Source organism: Melospiza georgiana, chromosome 2 (assembly GCF_028018845.1).
Source record: "Melospiza georgiana isolate bMelGeo1 chromosome 2, bMelGeo1.pri, whole genome shotgun sequence".
NCBI lineage: Eukaryota > Metazoa > Chordata > Aves > Passeriformes > Passerellidae > Melospiza > Melospiza georgiana.
The window spans coordinates 3,795,357-3,815,474 of NC_080431.1; the positions used below are offsets into that span (position 1 = coordinate 3,795,357).

The 20,118-nt window shown below is 37.1% G+C and overlaps 1 protein-coding gene across 6 annotated transcripts in view; it reads left to right on the forward strand.

Annotated features, from left to right (window-relative positions):
* The window catches only part of EPHA6 (EPH receptor A6), a 370,217-nt gene that overhangs the window by 173,348 nt on the left and 176,751 nt on the right, over positions 1-20,118 (forward strand). For all 6 annotated transcript variants that reach the window (XM_058018768.1, XM_058018770.1, XM_058018769.1 and 3 more), the window contains exons 4-5: positions 1,484-1,639; positions 8,230-8,565. In XM_058018768.1, the coding sequence (XP_057874751.1) occupies positions 1,484-1,639; positions 8,230-8,565 (492 nt within the window). The remainder of the gene's footprint in view (positions 1-1,483; positions 1,640-8,229; positions 8,566-20,118) is intronic.

Consider the following 20,118-nt stretch of genomic DNA (forward strand, 5'->3'; position numbering starts at 1 on the left):
GCTGAAATTGCTGGGTCAAAATTAAGCTCTTGAAACTGCTTTTGAAAAAATTGGCTCTTGGGTTGTGAGAGGCAATCAAGTGTTATCTTTTTCAGTGTCATCTTACTCCTTTTCATTCAGCTACTACTGAAACTGCATTTATATCTAGAAAGGCCTTCAGAATCAGAAGAAAAACTGATCCTGTATACGTTATCTATGAGTTGATACTTTTTAATAACTCAATTAATATGAACTGACACTGAATCCATTAAATGCATACTTTGAGGTACTTTTTAGAAACACCTAATTTTAAATCTTTTTGTATCTTACTACAAGACAAGGAGGTACTGCCTATTTCCTCCAGCAGTGTGAAGAAAATAGTCTTGAATATGTCAAAGTGAGAAAAAGCCACATGGAACCTCAAAAACATATTTATAGTGCTGGTTTCCATTGTACTGCTGGAGGAGTTAAGAGGAAAAGGAGCCTGTAAAATCTGCACATGTCTGAGTTGCTCTTTAATTTTTAATGTTTTCATATGGGGAAGCCAGAAGACAGAAACTGCAATACATGCTTGGCATGTGCAAATGTGGTAGCTGGCAGGAAAAGAAGGAAATCTCTGTTTAAATGTGTGTGATGAAGTCTGAGCATGATTTTAAAATAATATCTCAGAATGTAGGCCCAAGAGATCTGGGATAAGATTTTTTTAATTACTTGTTTCTGCTTTGAAAGGACAGCAAAAAAAGGCTTGTGAGCTTGTGCTGTGGTTAGGAACAGCAGGGGACTGCAGCTCCCAGTAACTGGGGAAGTGATGAGCTCTGAGCATCCCAACATTCCCTCTCCCAAAGCTGCCTGCTCTCCAGGATTTTTCCTTTTTTAACCCAATCAGAAAGGCTGTGAAGGTTTGTGCTGGAGGGTGTCAGCATCTCCTTCCTTCATCTCTTCCTTCACCCCTTCCTCATCCTCCAGCCTCTCGTGCCAGCAGGGACCAGCTGATGGGGCCCTGCTCTCAGAGGTTTTTTGAGGTGCTGTAGGCAAGTCAGACCAGCCATAAATATTTGGGGATGTCATCCCTGTCTTATCAGGGACTTGTGGGGGTAAATATTTTAGGTATTGCAAGTTGTCCATTATTTCAGTAAGGAAGCCATATTAACAGCTCTGGCAGATATAGAAGTTATATTCACTCTGTTTGGTTAATGCATGTAGATAAAACATAAATAATGTTTAGTGATAGTAGTGAAGTCATTTAGAGTCAATTTCAAGCAACACTGAGGACTGACTAAAAGTTGGGAAGTTATCTTTCTTAACAATTCCCTATTATATACCAAGAACAGATTCTTTTTATTCTTTTAAGTCCATATACCAAAAAAAAAGTCAAGAATTGTATTATCAAAGCATCTATATCTAGATTGGAGAGGAAAGCAGCAGCATTATTACTGCTTGGAACAGATTTTGTTTATGACCAAAATGTTCTTCTATTAATGAAACTTTTGTTCTTACTTTGCAGCCTGCAGGCCTGGATTCTATAAAGCATTTGCTGGAAATGTGAAGTGCTCCAAGTGCCCTCCACACAGTTTGACTCACATCGAAGCAACTTCTGTCTGTCAGTGTGAGAAGGGTTATTTCAGAGCTGAGAAGGACCCACCAACTATGGCATGTACCAGTAAGTCTGATCATTACCAGTGCTGGCAATTCTGTTGCCTCCTTTATTTGGTTTGGATTTACAAAAAAAAAAAAAAAAAAAACCACCCAAACTATTATTTTGTGAGGAATTCCATTCCTGTTAATCAAAAGAGACTTTTAAATCAAAATTCAAACAGCATATTTCTGCTTAGTGTCTAGATAACCATAAACATACCCAGGTTTCTTAGTTTGGTGACTTTTGAACTTGTAATTCTGAGATGTAATAGGAGGAGGTGTAATTGTTGTAATATAGATAGCAATATGGTGTTTTCACTACCAGTAATGTGCATTTTATATACTTGAAAATTTGCTGGTCCAAAAACTTTGAAAAAGCTGGAGTCATGTAAAAAAAAACTGATATAACATGCTCTGCTGTCTTCTCAGATTTAAATTAAAAGTGTAAGACAAATATCTCCACACAATCAAATAAAAACTAAATGCTCTAAAAAAGATAAGAAAATAATTTTTAGAAAGGAAAAAAATTTAACAAATCAGGATGAGATATAATTTAAACCTCTTGCACCATCACCTTCTTTTAATAGAGAGTTATTCCTTCTTATGCAATTGTCATAATGAAAATTCATTAGGGTTTTTTTGATGAATTTTAGAATACATAATTTTGTGATTTTTGACTAACCTATATTTGTCCCTAAGATAAGGGAGGCATTATGGGAAAAAAACTCACCTTGATTTAAGACAGGCATCCACTTCTTTCTAGATGAGCTTCAAATCCACTTTGATTAATTCTTTGAAAGAAGTGTGTGCTTTTACAAAATTGTACAGCTCCCATTTTTACTTTATGTAGCTGCATTTCATGGAGGAGAGTGTTCACTTTGCAGAGCACCATAATAGAAATCTAATTTCAGTAAGAGGAATGAAAATTACATTAGAATATATTGTTAATCTCCTTCTCCTAGGCTCTTTTCATTTGACTTACACTTCTTATCAATCTCTCACTGCTACTCTTCCTTCTTATTGTATTTCTTTGCCATATGCAAGTACTCTATCAGAAATCTCTGCATACACTGTGAGCAACAAATAGCATCATATCTAATCCCCTGTCTGATTACTCTGTACATAAAGTCTAACATTTCCCACTATAAAGTAATTGGATGAATTGATCCATCTTTTCAAGGTCAGGCAGACTTATGTTGGTTGTCTGAGTTGTCTGAATTCCTCTCTTTAATGTTGTGCTTAAACAATTTGAACCTGACAAACTTATGCTCTGTTCAATAACTTCTGCCACAAAGTATATCCTGTATTTTTAAGTCAACACTGAATTTCAGCAGCAAAATCAGGCAACACACTTGAAGTGTTTACTGCATCTATTGTTATATATATACACACTTTTTTGTAACTTAACATTATACTCAGAATTGGGATATTGGTTTGCAGTCGCTGGCTTCCATTCTTCCTGCCTGTCTCACAGGAGAAGAATAAGTGAAAAGGGAAAAATGTAATTCTACATCAAGTGACGCTATTTATCTATACTACATATATAGATATCAAAACACAATTATGAACTCAAGGGGCACAGCCAGATGCTGATTCTGAGTATCCTAAGATGATGGTTAATCTTTGCCCTTCTGCTGTAACTTCAGAAGTCAAATGACATGAAATTTTAAGAGCCCAATAGTGTATAATGGACAGTTCTTCCTTAAACAGTAGCAATTTGTTTTCCTGACAGTCTTCACTCTCAAGAGTGTAGAATACTGCATTGCCCTCACCAGACTCGGTGCTGGGTTTGCTCCTCTTCCTTCCATACACAGGAAGATGCACTTTGCCTTCAGAGAGGAGGAGAATACACGAAATGAGAGGAGGTGCAAAGCACTGCATGAGGCACAAACCCAGCTCTGTTGCTTCCAGAGCAGACCTGCTTCACCATAAGCCATCCATGCCAGTCTCCTTCACAGCAAGTGTCAAAATACTTCCTCATTGTAATTTGTAAATGAAGCAAAAGCCATTACTCACACTCTGGCTGAGTTCCATCTCAGCAGAAGAGCTGCATGTTTTTATAATGCTCATCCATCTGAAGTGTATTTTATTCTTGCGCATAAAACTCAAAGTCATGAATTTTGCTGTGAGGAAAGGATCTCTTATTTTCACCAATCTACTTGTTTTTCTTAAAAATCAATATAAGGAAAACCCCAAGAGCTTTGCATACAGATGTCTGCAGAAAGGTTATTGCTGCCAGCTTTTTCCAATGTGCCAAATAATCTTTGTATAATTTATAAATGATAACAAAGCAATCAGGCCACATTCATAAAAGCCCAGTGACACATAATTTAGCTGAATCTGAGGATTACAATTAATTGTCTCTCTTTGTTCCAAGTTCTAAATCTTAGTAAATGATTCACTGCATGTCGTTACAGCTTAATATTTGCATGAAATCGCAGTTTAACTGGCATAATTTAACAGCAATTAAAAAGCTATTTAATCCTCATGCAAATTGGCATGAGGGGCCTTGAGTATGAAGTGTGTTTGCGGGTTTTTCCTGCATTTGCAAGAGGACAGTCTTATGCTTTAAGACACCTCTAACATAATTGATAGTTTTCCTTTTCACTGAAATGTGAATGCACAATAATATGTGATTTTTCTTACAACTGAGAAATAAGTCACGAACCATAAGAACCTTCACTCTCTAGTACAAATGAAAAAATATCTTTTTTTTAAAGTATTTTAAAAGTACTAATACTTTCTTATTTTAAAAGAACCAATACTTATTTAAAAGTGTTGGTTCTTCTATAGATGCTATTCCATATAGTACAAGGAAAATCTGATGGAAAATCAAAATCTACAAAGCCAGACAAAACTCTCCTATTGCCCAGATTCATATTCATTCCTGTTGGAGCCTGCCAAAATTGATGAAATAATATCAAAAAAAACTTGAGCTACGATGACCTGTTGTCATACTATCTGTAGTTTATGTAAGATTAAATTTAAGCCAGTTTTAGAACACTGACTCCAACCCTTCAAGCAATTACACAGCTGCTTAGTTTTACGTGCATTAATATTACCAATTATTTCAAGGGGATTACTCATCTACTTAAAGTTATGCACATATGGAAGTGCAATTACGGCTCATCCTCCATATTCTTAAAACTCCTCCATGGTTTTAACAGTGGGAATTTGTTAAGATTTAATTCTCACAGCATGGTTTTAGAGGAAACATAACTATTCCTGTCTTCTGAACATAAAGAGTAAGAACTGAAGCTGAAGTAATGAGTGCTGGTTTCAGCTTCCAATCCAATTCCAATCTCAAGACAGTTTCCCAGAGTATCTAGAACTGTCAATCCTCATAGTTATTTTGTGGGAAGATTGGTGAGCTATTAACCATAAACTCTGGACAGATAAATGTACTAATAAATGCTCATCCATTCAAAAGATCTTAAACTTTCTTATCCGCTAAAAAAATGCAAAGCAGTGTAACACTTGCATCTATTTTAAATATCAAGTGCTTGAAATCCAGCAGGTAACCCATCATTTATTTCAGGGCTGAGTTAATTACTCTCTTATTACAAGTTGCAAGTAAATACCAGAAATGAAAAAGTGGCTGAATTACAGTTCACAGAAAAGCTTAATGTTTATTATTCACATTAGCGCTCCCACACAATAGCAGCTTTTTATTTACAAGTATTCCAGGTTTTATACCCATGCTTATGCCACATAAACAAATAAAAGGCATCACTTAAAAATTGTGGATGTTAAACTCTGTGTAAAAATTAGCTGGTGTCATTTGCAAATGTTTCTTGTAGCCTTTCAGTCTGCTTAAGAAACTCTGAAATAAGAAAAAGCTCACTCAAAATTTTACCAGTGTCTCAATCAAAACGTTATGCCTAAGTCCTGTTGGCAGTTTTATAAATCATCAAAAGCTGCAAAGTAAGCTGAAAGTTTTCCAAGTTCTGCTAGCCATTGGTGAAGCACTGTGATTTTATTGAGAGCTTGGAATATAATGCTTATTCAACTCATTCAGCCCAAAAATCCCAGAGGTCAGCAGTTGGGTTTGCCACGGTTACCTCACATATATCAACACTGGGAGTATAAGGCCTCACATTTTTCCAAGTCCATGTTTCTTGTAATAATTCTTAGTATGGGATCACATCCAAATTGGTTTTGAAAATCATACATCAGTAAGTGTTTGCTTGAAACATGTTAAGCGGAAGAAGAGCAATACAATAAGAAATTGAGATTATTCAGATATCCTGTAACAATTCATACGTTTCTGTCACCCCTTCATTAATACCAATCTAAAAAATAATTAGGTGGTAAAGTTCTTCTGTTAGACTGTGGAACCTAACAGGGAATCATAGAATTATAGGGTCATTAAGGTTGGAAAGACCTCCAAGATCACTGAGTCCAACCTTATATCAATCACAATCTTGTAAACCAGACCACAGCACTACGTGCCACATCTTGTGGTTTCTTGAACACCTCCAGGGAATTTGGTTTCACTGCCTTTGAGGGCAGTAAATTCTAATGCCTGGTTACCCTTTCTGTGAAGAAATTCTTCCCGATGTCCACGCTGAACCTCTCCCCTGGCACGGCTTGAGGCCATTTCCCTTTCTCTGTCACTTTTTGCCTGAGAGAAGAGACCAACCCCCATCTGGCTGCACCCTCCTGTCAGGGAGTTTTGGAGAGCAGTAAGGTCATTCCTGAGCCTCCTTTTCCCAGGAGCTGAACACCCCCAGCTCCCTCAGCTGCTCCTCATCAGTCTTGTACTCCAGACTCTTCTCCAGCTCCATTGCCCTTCTCTGGACATTCTCCAGCCCCTCAATGCCTTTCTTTATGTGAGGAGCCCAGAGCTGGACACAGGACTCGAGGTGCCACACCAGTTTTCAGTGCAGGGGGCGATCACTAGATCTACTCTGTATATTTATTTTATATGTATATATAAAGCCTCAGATGATTTCCATGTGATCCTACACAATAAGTCAGCAAGCAGCTTAAAACTTGTTGAACAGTCCGTGACTTATGTGAAGAGTGGGAAATTGGAAGTGGGTCCCTTGCAGTTCTGTGGCAGTGCAGACAGCTCTAACACCTGCTTGTTGTCTTTACATTCCTCCTCCTAAACTTTTCTCTTTTCTCTTGCTTCCTCATCATCCTTTTAGACCTTAAGTTGAAAAGTTGATGTCTTCACTGTTATCCTGATCCTGACGAGATGCCAGGTGGGGAAGAAAGAAAACTTGTAAACTGTTTCTTATGCCTAATAGTCTTGGCCTGTTACCAGCTAACCCTGTTAATGAACAGCATCAAAGAAATCCCTGGGGATAAGCAGTGAAGGATAGAAAGAAATATCTGGCAGTGCAAAACTAATGCAAACAATTTTACCTTTTGTCTTTATTCCAAAGCTGTTATTTATTTATTACTCAATTTGTCTCTTACAAAATGTCAAAGATTTTAAGTCTCAGAAAAGCCTACATTACTAGACATAAAATAAGGATATAAATTTTGTGGTTAGAGCTCTCCCTCAGTATCCCACAGCAGCAAGAGCCATTTATTGAAAATTTGGATTATGTAGTCTAGGTTTGATGTTCCCAAGTCATTTTTGTGTTTTCTTAAACTCTTTCTTATTGTATTTGCGTTGCCCCCAGATGAAGGAAGGAAAGATGAGTCTGACTCCATGTTCTCAGAAGGCTAATTTATTATTTGATGATATTGTATGATATTAAAGAATACTAAACTAAACTGTACTAAAGAATACAGAAAGGATACTTACAGAATGCTAAAAATTATAATAATGAAAACTCATGACTCTTTCCAGAGTCCTGACTCAGCTTGGCACTGATTGGCCAATGAGTGAAAACAACTCAACCCAGAACCCAGTGTAACAATCACGTGTTGGTAAACAATCTCCAAATACATTCCACATGTGAGCACAACACAGGAGAAGCAAATCAGATAATTATTGTTCTTCTTTTTCTCTGAGGCTTCTCTGAGCTTCCAGGAGAAAAATCCTGGGCGAAAGGATTTTGTTTAGCCTAGAGAAAAGGAGACTAAGGGGCGACCTCATCGCTCTCTACAACTTCCTGAAGGGTGGCTGTGGTGAGCTGGGGGTCGGCCTCTTTCTCCGGGCAACAACAGATAGAACAAGAGGACACAGTCTCAAGCTGCGTCAAGCGAGATGTAAGTTAGAATTAAGAAGGAAATATTTCACAGAAAGAGTGGTCAGATACTGGAATCATTTACCCAGTGAGGTGGTGGAGTCATCATCCCTTGAAGAATTCAAAAAAAGACTGGATGTGGCACTTGCTGCCATGATCTAGTTGAACAGTTAGAACATCGGCTGGACTTGATGATCTTATAGGTCTCTTCCAGTCTTGAACTTCTGTGATTCTGTGATTCAGAGAATACGAATGCCACACTTTCTGAATTAATTCTGAGTTATTTTGATTACTTAGCTTTTTATGAAAGCACAAATTTATTGTTCGTTTTTTTCAAGGACTGTATGTAGACAACTTTTAATTTTTACGTTAAATGTGTCACTGAAATGTAGCTCTTATTTGCAAATAATTGCCTTCAGGCAAAAGTAGATAACACTGGCTTAACAGGCTTTCCCCTCCTTTTCTGCAGGGCCACCCTCTGCCCCGAGGAATGTGGTTTTCAACATCAACGAGACCGCTCTGATGCTGGAGTGGAGCCCGCCGAGCGACACGGGGGGCAGGAAGGATCTCACCTACAGCGTGGTGTGCAAGAAGTGCGGCTCTGACGCCAGCCAGTGCGAGGTGTGCGGCGGCGGCATCCGCTTCGTGCCGCGGCACACGGGCCTCACCAACTCCTCCGTCACCGTGCTTGACTTCGTGTCCCACGTCAACTACACCTTCGAGATCGAGGCCACCAACGGCGTGTCGGAGCTCAGCTTCTCGCCCAAGCAGTTCACGGCCATCACGGTCACCACGGACCAGGACGGTGAGTGCCGGCGCCGCGGGTCTGTGGCCGTGCCCCGGCCGCCTGGGCGCTCGTGGGGGGATCCCGTGTTTCTCGGAAGCCTGGGTCGGTGGGTAGGGGGTTTTGCAGATTGCTGAATGCTTTTAAGTGCCTTCCGTGAGGACTTTGAGCTTCTGCTGATGAGGGCATTAAAGGCTTTTGGCAGGTGGCCCTTGACCCCATTACACAGGGCACAAACCCATACCTTTCTGTTTGAAACTAAGTGCAGGCTTTATCCATCTAAGAGAGCTGTGTCAGTGGTTCTTCAGGACTGGAGTCTGTCTGGTGCTTTTGCAACTTCAGTTTTACAAGAGTAAAACACCACAGGTTATCCATTACAGCTCCACAATTCGAAGGCAGAGTGAAAGTGAACTCACTTTCTTTAGTATCTGTGTTTCATAGCAAAGATAATACAGCTTGTAAGATACTTCTGCATCTGTATGAGGCATTTCCTCAGGCAAGCTACCATAATAGATTCTTTTGTATTCCTTTATTTAAACTTTGCGTTGTTGTTTTGAGCTTTTTCTTGCCCCCATTTCAGTTTGAATTCATGTCCAAGGTGAATCTTTGTGCGGAACATGGGAAACTAAAAGAAACTATTTTTTGTTTACTTCTGCAATTTTTTCTTCTTTAGAAATACTTACTGTGCCAGGAAACAGCATCATAGGTTAGCAACAATGCAATCCATGTAGCACTGCTCTCTTCTGGCTTGTGTAACTGTGTACAAGAAGGTTATTTCAGAATTATCCCTTGCTGACATTTGTTCCAGAAATGTTTTTCACCTGCTGTGCAGTGACATTGCAACTGCAGCTGAAGTGTTTAATGTAGAGCAGGAACTGAGCTGGCAGAACTGCTGTTTGGAGTAGAACACATTTGATGATATGTTTCTGCTAAGTAAAAGTGCTAATGTTCAGGAGCATCCTGTTATGTTCCACTTGTAGGGAAGGCCCTGGGTTCTTTCACTGATCAGCCTAGCAAAAATCTGCTTACCTGTGTATCTGGGATGAGTAGTTTTGTCGATGAGTAAGTAATGACTCGTTTGCCTTTGGGCATACAAAAATGAGCAGCTTGCTGTGATGATGATGATAATAATGACAGTGATGGTAATACTAATAATACTCATGAAAATTGATTTGAAAAAGCAGAAAACCCACTTGCTCACTGTCCATGATGGTAACAGAAGAGCTAATTATATGATACCTAATGATATATAGGCCTTGCATTGACAATTGCCTGAAGCACTGAGGCAATGTATCATGTTGGAAGCCTGCATCTCTATTTCCCTTTCTCACTAAGGGAGAAAGTGAGGTGCCAGAAACTTCCCCTGTGTAAACTTCTCCTGTGTAAACTTCCTTTTGGATGTTTTGCTCCATGGTATTAAATGCAGTCACTAAGCTTGTCCAGGGGGAGGTCACCTGAAATACAGTTCATTTTTAAAGTGGGTAACAGCTGTGTGAACACAGCTTGTGATGTGCGTTTAAGTGGTAGGATTTTAAAAAATAATGTCTTTTGCTGTTGTCTGTCCCTGGTTTAAGGATATAGATTTTCTCTGTGGTTTACTCAAAAAAGGGAAAAGACCAATGCTTTGATAGTTTTTGACACACTGACAGTAAACTCTAGACTGTTTGCATTCCCTTTAATAATTCTTACATTACTAAAAATACTATTGGAAAGGCTTCAGAGGATTTAAGACCAAATTTTCAGAATATCTGTCAGTTTATCTACATCTAAAAAGACAGCTTTGGGTGAGAAAGCACTGTACTAATGAAATCGAGTCATTTATAAAATGTAGTTAAAAAGAAAAAACATTTCTGTAGGCTTACAGGCTGTGTAGTTGTATAAAACTATAAGCACGGTGACTATATATTTAAAAGGACAAGAAAGAAATGCAGTGTTCTAAGAAATGTGCAAGAAAATTCATGGAGATTTTGTTGATGCAAAGTATGGAGAGAAAAATGGACATTTTAAAGTTACTTTTAGTCATAAATAAGGCATATAGAAAAAGCTAGGGAATCCAACCTCAGAAAAGCAAGCTGTAGAACTAAAGCTTTGAAACATTGCAGAGATATTATAAGCTCACTGCTGGTAGTATTTCCTTATAATCTTTATGCTGATGAAAGAGGTGGTAGTTATTGCATGATATATTGTAGGTTTGTGCACATATTCATAGGAAACAAAGATCCAAGATTGAACATATGACATGGCAACACAAATATATTTGTTTTTACAAGAACCGCTTTACCAGAACTCCAAAGATTTTGGTTTAAATCCATTTTTTTTTCATTTGATAGGTGTCTAATGTGAAAGATACAGGTGTGCAATAAATTCTACCCACACAACATATTTATCCCATGTTGATACTACCTTTTAATATGCAATCCTTTCCTACATACTGTTTTAATGGTTTTGGTATGCACATTGCATGTAGTGCAAGACCTCTTATAAATACATTAATTGTTTTATTCAGTTGTCATATCTTTAAGAATCTTCTGCTGTTGTAAGTCCAAATCATTCTGTTAGCTACAATCATTTAGAGTAGGGTTTTTTTAAATTTTGTTTTATTTTCTTTGAGCATATTGGATTTACTTCCCTCTAGTGGCCTTTTCTTTTGAGTGGTTTGTGTGAAATTAACAGATTTGTCATTAAGCAGGCAAAATTATTAGCTTGGTCTTCAGGGGTTTTTCTCTCTTTTTGGAGAGCAATGTTGCTGAATAATGTAATTCAGTGCAGAGTTCTGTGGGCATCCACAGGAATTGAAGAATTGTGTTCTGCCACATTAGTGAAGAGAGTAGTCTGAGAGCATCGAAGAGGGGGAATATTTGCTGACAGGAGAAGTGAACTACTTCAGAAGTCATTAAAGCTGATTTTTATGCACAGAACCCTACCACAACTAATATTAAAGTCTTAACTGCCTCCTCATGCAGTTGCAAGTATCAACAAAATTAAAGAGTGGTACTCAGTTTTAACAGTGACAAGGAGCCGACTGAAGGAAAGTAATATTTGAAAAAAGGCTTTGCAATATGCATCCCTCAAACCTCTCTGTAATTTGATGTCTAAAGCATTACCAGACCTGATCAAATACTAAAAAATTTACTAACATTAATATAAGTAAGGCTTGTAAAATTCACTTGGTAATATTGGTTATCTTTTCCTTTAATTTTATACAAGGACTCATCAATGGGTTTGTTTTTTAACCCTTGGCTTCATTAGGAAACAAGATTTCTGTGGCCACATTTTCTGTCATGCACCACAAAGAAATATAAACCCATTAGCCAATATGAGTTTGATAACAGCAGAAAAGATTCAACAGAATTGTGTAAAATGACCATTCAGTCACCAAGCCCTTGGTTAGGTCTGCAAGTTGAAAAACAAATTTCAGCTACCTGAGGGTTGCTTTCTGTATTGGACACCAGCTGACTGACCACTCAGTCTGCCTGTCAACTGGCTTGCCAAGAAAGCATATATATATTTATGGTCCTGTACAATCACAGCATGTGCTGTGTCTTGTCCAGCCAGTGTGGCAAACAAGGATAGGGCAGGGTGTGTTAGGAAGTACAGATGTTGCAGATGGAGAGATGAGGGAAGTGATCTATATGCTACCCTTCAGTAGCTTTGTTCCAAAGTGTTTTGAGATACCAGAATAAATTCTCACTTTAAACTCAGATAAATGGACAGACAAACAGGGTTCTGCTCAGAAAAGCACTTAAGCAGAGTTCTTGCTCAAGAAGGAACATTAGTACATATTAAAGCACTTACCCAAATCACTGCTAAAGTGACTTGTAAACAACTGAAAGATAAAACATGTTTTCACAAAAAGCCTCATCAAAAAATGTTTAACAATGCTATTGTTCAGAAAAGTACCTGGATGCCTTTTCTTTATGAGAGAGAGAAAGTTTTATACAGCAGTAAATATGCTGAGTACAAAGTAATTGTGCTCAATCAACTTTAAACCATTGTGTGAAGAAGCAGAGAATTATGTGCTGAGTTGTAATTTATATTTCTCTTATGAGTAATAGAAGGAAGAGACATCTCAATATATAACTTTCTTAGCATGCCATAGTGTCTGCATTGCCTAAAGAAAATTCAGAATCACTGGAGGTTTTTCATGCATAATTAAAGTAGTAAATAATGAATAATTAAGCAAAACAGACCTTAAAACAGTAGTCTCTATTTCCAAATAACAGTCCATGTATGCTTTCACTCACTTTGCAGTCACACAATCTATTCCTTTAGAAGAGAGGGGGCTTTAACTTTACACTACAAGGAATGGGAGTATGAAACATATCCCAAGTGGTGGAGAATATACACTGGAGAAATTCCCTTTCTGCCCCTGAATCCTGCAAAGTCTTCTCCTTGCTCAGCTCTGCAGTTTGTGGGTGACTCCGACCTGCTGGCAGAACCTGAGCATGAGCGGCTTCACTCTGAGGGCACAACCCTACCACTGTACTAAACACTTGTCTCATTTTTCTGTGTCTGTCTCGTGTTGACAGCTGAGAGTTTCAGTCAGACCCCAAAAGTGCAAATCTGTCAGGATTCTGTTGTCTAATACATCTTATTTCATGTGAGCCATTGGCAGATACATCCTAGGCCATGTTTCCTAATCTGATGGTAAAATCTCGCCAGTGTTTGGAAGTGTTTAATATAATTCCTTTTTCTAACTAAGTTAAGGTATATTTCTAGTACAGGTGGCTTCCTCAGACATATTTATAGTTCAGTGGAGACAGTCTGTAGAAAGAGGAACCTCTTTTACTCATTGCTGTGGGAATTGATGAATACCTGCAAGGATTTCAATGTCTCCTCCAGGAATAAACATGATTGTATCACCATGAATTAAAGGCATGGAGTATAATAATCACTGTGGAGATGGTGTAAGTGGTTAAGAGGCTCATCTGGCTGACATTCTGTGTCTCAGTAACACTACCAGGACAGTTTATCAAGATTAATCCTTGTGGCTGGTGACAGTAGAGTTTCAGGATCCTCACTTGTGTGGCAGGGGAGTTCCCTGTTCATTCATCCTAAATTGATTCCCAAAGCAGCATCCAACATTCACTCTAATCAAAAGTCAACTTTCCTTTTTCCCCCCTGAGTCTCAAATCTCTACAGACAAGATTGTCATTTGTGGCTTTCAAGTCAAGAAGGCCTCTCTTTTCATAATGAAATGATGAAGCCCCTTTGAACCACCTTCCAAACTGTTTTTGTTAATTTATATTTATATTATAAATATAAAGGAACAGCTATTCTAAATGGCTGATTATTGGAATAGCAGCTCCATAAATAATAAAAGCCAGTTATAAAACATTGACAAAATCCTCCATCAGACATTGCCAAAGCTCCAGCCCACATGAAAGAGAGAACATGACATTTTCATGGATGACAATAAAAAGAATTTTATGGCATTTGTTTACTGGACATCTACAGCTGCACTGAGAGTTCCACCCAACACTGCACTGTTGTCAGCATTGCTGATGCTACTTTTGGGAAAAATTTTAAGAGAAATATCAACATCTTGGTAACTGGCTAGGGACAGTCTGTAAACAGCCGTACTGAAGGTGATGGGAAGACAGCAAAGAGTACAATTTTTAAAAAAAGCTCGAGATGCATGATAATACATTTAAACAATACATTATAAGGAATTCAGCATTATGTAAACAGTATTCAGTGTGTTTGTGATATGAATATGTATGCATATTTATAGCAGTGTGTATATAAATAAGCATTTTCAATTGGAAAGAAAACCACAAGAGAGAAATTCTGCATCTCAGTTCTCAGACTCATTGGGGTCTGCCAGAATTAAGAGTTTAGAGCCAAGGTCTTTGTGCAACATAGTTGTTAATCACAGATTTTCATCTGCTGGTCACCTCTGTATGGCTACACTACTTGTAGCTGATGGTTTTTTGCACATATGCCTGATTACTATACAGTATTCATAGGAGAGAAGTGGCTTTTCAAACAGTCTTGATTTATTTCCTGAATGTTTTTTTAAATGATTATAAATTTTTTAACAGATACGTTCTTTTTCTGCTGGAGAATTTGGATAGCCACTCATTTTTCTTAAGGTAGCAAAAGTCAACCTGGTTGCATTTATTTTCATCTCTCATACACCAGAATTAGCCTAAGTGAGTCAGCCAATGCATGTATTTTCAGATACATTCCTCTAACTTGCACAATATCAGAACAAAATTAAATTCTAGTTTGAATGAGAAGGGGAAAGGTTAATCAATGCTATATTTTTTCCCTCAATTTACTTACCAGTGTGCTCTTTCAGCTTCTGTAATAGTTTCTTTCATTGTAGAGTGCACCATTATTTATAACCATAAGCAATTTGTCCATTACATGCATTTTCAGCAGATTTCTGATTTCACTTGCAGTCGCTAAAATGCACCACCTAAGTGCTGCAACAATTTTATATTTAATAATAATAGTTTATTTCAGTTTGTGAAAGGGGCATTTGTGGAGAAATATGTAAAATAGTCATTACAAAGAAATTGACAGGCACACAGCACTGAGATAAGAAATGTGTCCTGATTTTGTTTGTTCCTGTTGTAGTCAGTAGCTGTGAAGGGCATTCAGAACATGATAAAACCCCTAAGAAGGAAATGTGTATTTATTGACTTTGGTGATTTTAACTAGAATGTCAAATAACCTCATTGGTGCTATCTCCACACTTGCCTAAGAACCATGTTAAGATAATTAAGCACATTTCAGTTATCTGCAACCTCTCACAATGAATGATTCACAGTGGAAAGGATCACCATTGAGTATTCTAGTCAGGACAGGGAACAAGGTATTTCAGATATGAACTGAATTAGTGAATTGGAAACTTCCACAACAAATGTTAATTGACCAGCTCAGGAAAATGTTCAGAGTTACACCAAGAAACTTCTGTTTTCAAAGTTTACCTAAGCATTTCTGAAAGATATTTCGTTAAAAAACAAAACCAGCCAATCAAACTAGATAAAACAAGATCAACACAAAACCAAAGGAAACTCTGGTGTTTCCAGTGTATGATATGTGAAATTATGATTTCTGTTGCATTCATGGTAAAAGTAGTGATTTTGGTTAAGTTTACTAAAGGAAGACATTCATCATAAATGGTCAGTCTGAAAAAATTCATGTTTATACCCCTCATGACTTTAACACAAATCATTAGGGAGTGTGTTCAAAATGAAAGACACAGGAAATTACAAGGCAATTCTGATGATGTTCAGGGTGTTTAAAGCAACAATGTTTCAACAGTTTGCCTGATTAATTTGCTTCTTAGAAGTAGTTTCTTCATTACACTCAACAACTCTTGACTCTTCCATATGCATTTGCCTTAGGCTCACATTTTGAAAATAGTTTAAATTTATACATGATAATGGCATTAAGTTGTGCACTTTGGAATGAGAGCAGACTCAAATTTACATCATTTCCTAAGCTTTAGAAGTTTATTTTACATCTCTGTTAGCTTCAAGATATTTCTAATAACATACTTTTACCTTTGCTGCCCATGCTAACAATGAGAGACATCTGTTTACTGTCTTCATATCTGTGTTGCATATTTAAATGTTTTCTGACTGTAGTAAAATTTATGCTGTGCTCCTGTGAATGAATAATAAAGATTACTCCTCTGGAAAGTTTATAGTAGCCAGGGTATGCAAACCTAATATTTAATTTAGAAGTGCATGTTGCATTTAAAAGCAACCTTTCTTGTATTTTAAAAACCTCTTTGAAGTCAGACTTCATACTTGAGTCTGAATCTTCAGAGATGAGACAAGCATCAGGACTGGGGGATGCATTCTTGGCCGGGGGCAAAAGGGGAAAAAAGCCACACTCATAATCTGCTAAGTCTTACTTCCATCCAGCATGCAATGTCTAGTTTCCAGAAAGAACTGATTCTTGCACATTAAATATGCAGATTTTTCTTTGCTTCTCTTTTTTAAGGCTTTCTTTAAACCCTTCACTTAAGCAGGAATATTCAGGACGTTCTTAAGTAGACTTTTTCAATAAAACCATTTCAAATCCTTTTCATACTTCTTGACCTTGAGCAAGTGCAACTAATTCTGTGAAGGATTGGCTTTTCAGAGCTATTTTGTTGTTGTTTTCTCTTGCTAAAGTTCCATACATTGCATCAGATACAAGTGTTTTATTTTGCTATCTCCGTGTAGAGTCAGGATAGGCAAAAGGAGAATGAGGATGATACACAAAACCATTCCCATGGCAAACCTGAGTGAAAGACAGAGCCATGATAATGAAATAATTTATAGTATGAAAAATAAACAAAAATGTAATAATTTAAGATGAAGATGAAAATCTTTACCTTTTCAGAGAATGCATGTGACTGCAGAGCTGTATTAACTTCCTTCCCTGGTCTTCCATATTCATACCTACAGTAGAATTCTGGATACGCTTCCTAGATAGTCTTTACATTCTCATAAACATCATAAAGCTAAGCTCTTTTAAGCAGCACGGTGAATAAAATTTGTTTGCCTTTCAAGATGATGGTTTTATTGTCAGACATTAAAAATGTGGCTTTCTAAGGCAATTTAGGGAGGATAATGCTGACATCTTCAAAAAAACTGGAGTGGGTGGAATATATGTCAGTTTTTATGAGCACATCACTATTAGTCTCAGTTGATGGAAGATTAAAATTAATTACAATATCAAGATAATTTTTTCTATAATTAAAGATATTTGAAGGATAAAAAAGGCATAATGCTATATGTAGTTTTGGTTCTACGTGCATCTATATATAATAAAAAGAAGTCTTTCAATATATGTATAAATAGTGTGAAATAATAGTTTATCAGTGATTTGTTAGTCTAAAACTAAATACAGGTTGATATGTTAACATTTTCTATTTGCTATAAGAATATTTAATTTTGTGGAAATATTTTATAATACTTACATATTTTCCATGGAACTTTTTTAGATTATTTGTTCTTTCTTCTTAGATATTCCTGCATATCTCTTGGGGGTTTTAGAAACCCTTGCAATAATTACAGGTAGAAATAATTAATAAGGGTAAATATTATTAGAGCATACTCTATGGAATTTAAAGTATGAAAATATTCCATTATTCTGAGTTACAGCAGTATTTGATAGTCCTTGTAAAAACTGCAATATTTGCAACAGAAAACAAGAATAGCACAAATTTGTCTGCAGTAATACAAATTCTCCAGATTTCAAAAACTGCAATTATTTTACTTCTGGTGACTTTCACAGCCATTTTATGCAAAACAAAATATATATGATCAATCCTTTAATGGGTACTGATTTTCTATGTGGTTTTATTTCTTGAAACTTATTTCCTGTATAGGACATTTTATTTCAAAGTGCAGCAGGTTCCTTTTGGCTGCTTTACTGGATGATAAATTGGGAAGGGAACCAACTCAGAGCAGTAGAGTGGGGGCAGATAATCCTGTGAATTCAAGGATGTACAGGGAGACTAATGAGACAGAAAATGGCCCTCAAATCATCTTTGGCTGTTTCACAGCTAAAATCTTTGGTGTTTGGATGACACCAGTGATCTCAAAACAAAAAAAAAAAAAAATAGTGATTTACTAAAAGATTAGGAATTATTTAGGAAATTGTCGTATCTTTTTCTGGATGGAAAACTGTGGCCAAGGAAAGGTTATTTAAAAAACAAACCAAAACAAAGCTTTTCATCCAAATATCCACATAATGTATATTTTAACATTTTTTTATTACTTCCCAGTTTCCATAGAAAAAGATTGTTTATTGCTGTATAATATAGAGTTGTATGGAATAATATGTGGACTTCTGTTTCTCTCCTTCACTCTCTATTTTTCTGACCTGGGTGGGTGAATGTTCTTATGACACCCATATATACAGACATGTAGATGTCTCTATTCACTCTTTATTTTAGTACATATTTTTACAAGTAAATTAACTCCTAATTGTGAGATATTGGACCACATAAGCCAGATTTTTCACCTTCTAAGTAGTTCAGGAATTTAACTAACATTTATTTTCACAACAAATTCCTATGAAGTATGTCCTTCCATTTACTAATTCCTCTCAAATTTTTGCTACTACCTTCCAGCAGGGAAATAGTGCATCAAATGTCTGAAAAGAGAAGAGTAGCAACAATCAGACAGTTCAGGGATTGACATTTGGTTATTAGTTCATGGTTCTTTAGGTTGGTGCACTCACCTTTATTTGCTTCGCAATATTTCCTGAGAACACAACATCAATAGTCAGCATCTGTCCAGCAAGAGGTGGCTTAGTGCTGCAATAAAAAGTTCTTCTCACTTTAAAGTGGGAAAGGAACTGTTTGAAACATTAAATTCCTTCTGTCAGGCAGATGGGGATTTAACTGGAGCACTCACAGTTATAAAACAAGTTTTCATTGATCTGAGTGGTTGAATTCCTAACTGTAGCTTATTTTCCCTTTGATTTTGAAATCCATAAATGCCAGTCATAGCTTTAAGAATGAAAATCATTGGCATGGGAGTTTAAATTAAAAGTGAAAGATTGAGCCTGCTGGTGACCACTGCCTCAGCCAAACACAAATGTCATGGCTCTGACTATAAACATTGCTACATGCTTCATTTTAAATTGTTACAAATTAGGCAGGAAGTTAATTGCTAGCTTGGAATAAAAGTGATGATGCTGATTGGAAAAGCCATCATAAACCAATTTTTTTCTTTGCAGCAATGCCATCTGACATACTAAAAGTAAAGCAATACTAATAAAAATTAATCTGATTGTAAAAATAGGCATTTGTTGTGGGAATAAGTGTGGCAATGGCTGTGTGTGTGTGAAGGTGACTTCGCTTCAGAATGCATTTGGCAGCTTAAAAATGTAAGAGAAGGCTGAAAGACACAGGAGACATTGCTCTCCCTCAGCTGTAGGTTGTTGGGGGTTAGGGACATATATCTCTATCACTGCTGACTTGGTATTGGAGTTGCTATCAATTGTTTTAGTGGCAGCAAGTGCCAGGATGAACAATTACTCATTAAGAGAGTGTGACCTTAAAAAGCGAGCAAAGCTGTTAATCTTAACTAGTCTCTCATTTATTTTACTCTCTGTCCAGAAAATGCACAGCTGTAAAAGCAGACACAACAATGTTCGGGGATTCACCAGACAACAGTTTCCTTTTTGTGAAGTTCCAGATTTAGTGCTAGTTTCAGTATCAGCGGGACTATTTCACAACTAATCAGTTGTTTGTTCTTTCTAGCAATGCGTTACTTCCTTATTAGCAGCAGGAAAAGGCCCTTGATAGTACATAAAGTGTTGGAATATTTATCTGTTTGCCTCAGGTGAAAAAGTATAAAAAACCCAAACTGACTACAAATGCTGCATCAATGCAAGGGAGTCTGCCTCCTAAACCAAGGACAGAAGTGTTTGAAGTTAAACATTTATCATGAGTTAAGACAGAGCTCCCAGTGCAAGTGTGAAAGTATAAATAAGAATACTAAAATGAGCTCTCTGTTTTCCTCATCACTGAGTAGCTTGCTTGGTTCTCACCTCTCCACCCTTCACTTCTTTATGCTCTCCTGCTTCATTTTTTTAGCCACTGGAAAGTTGATG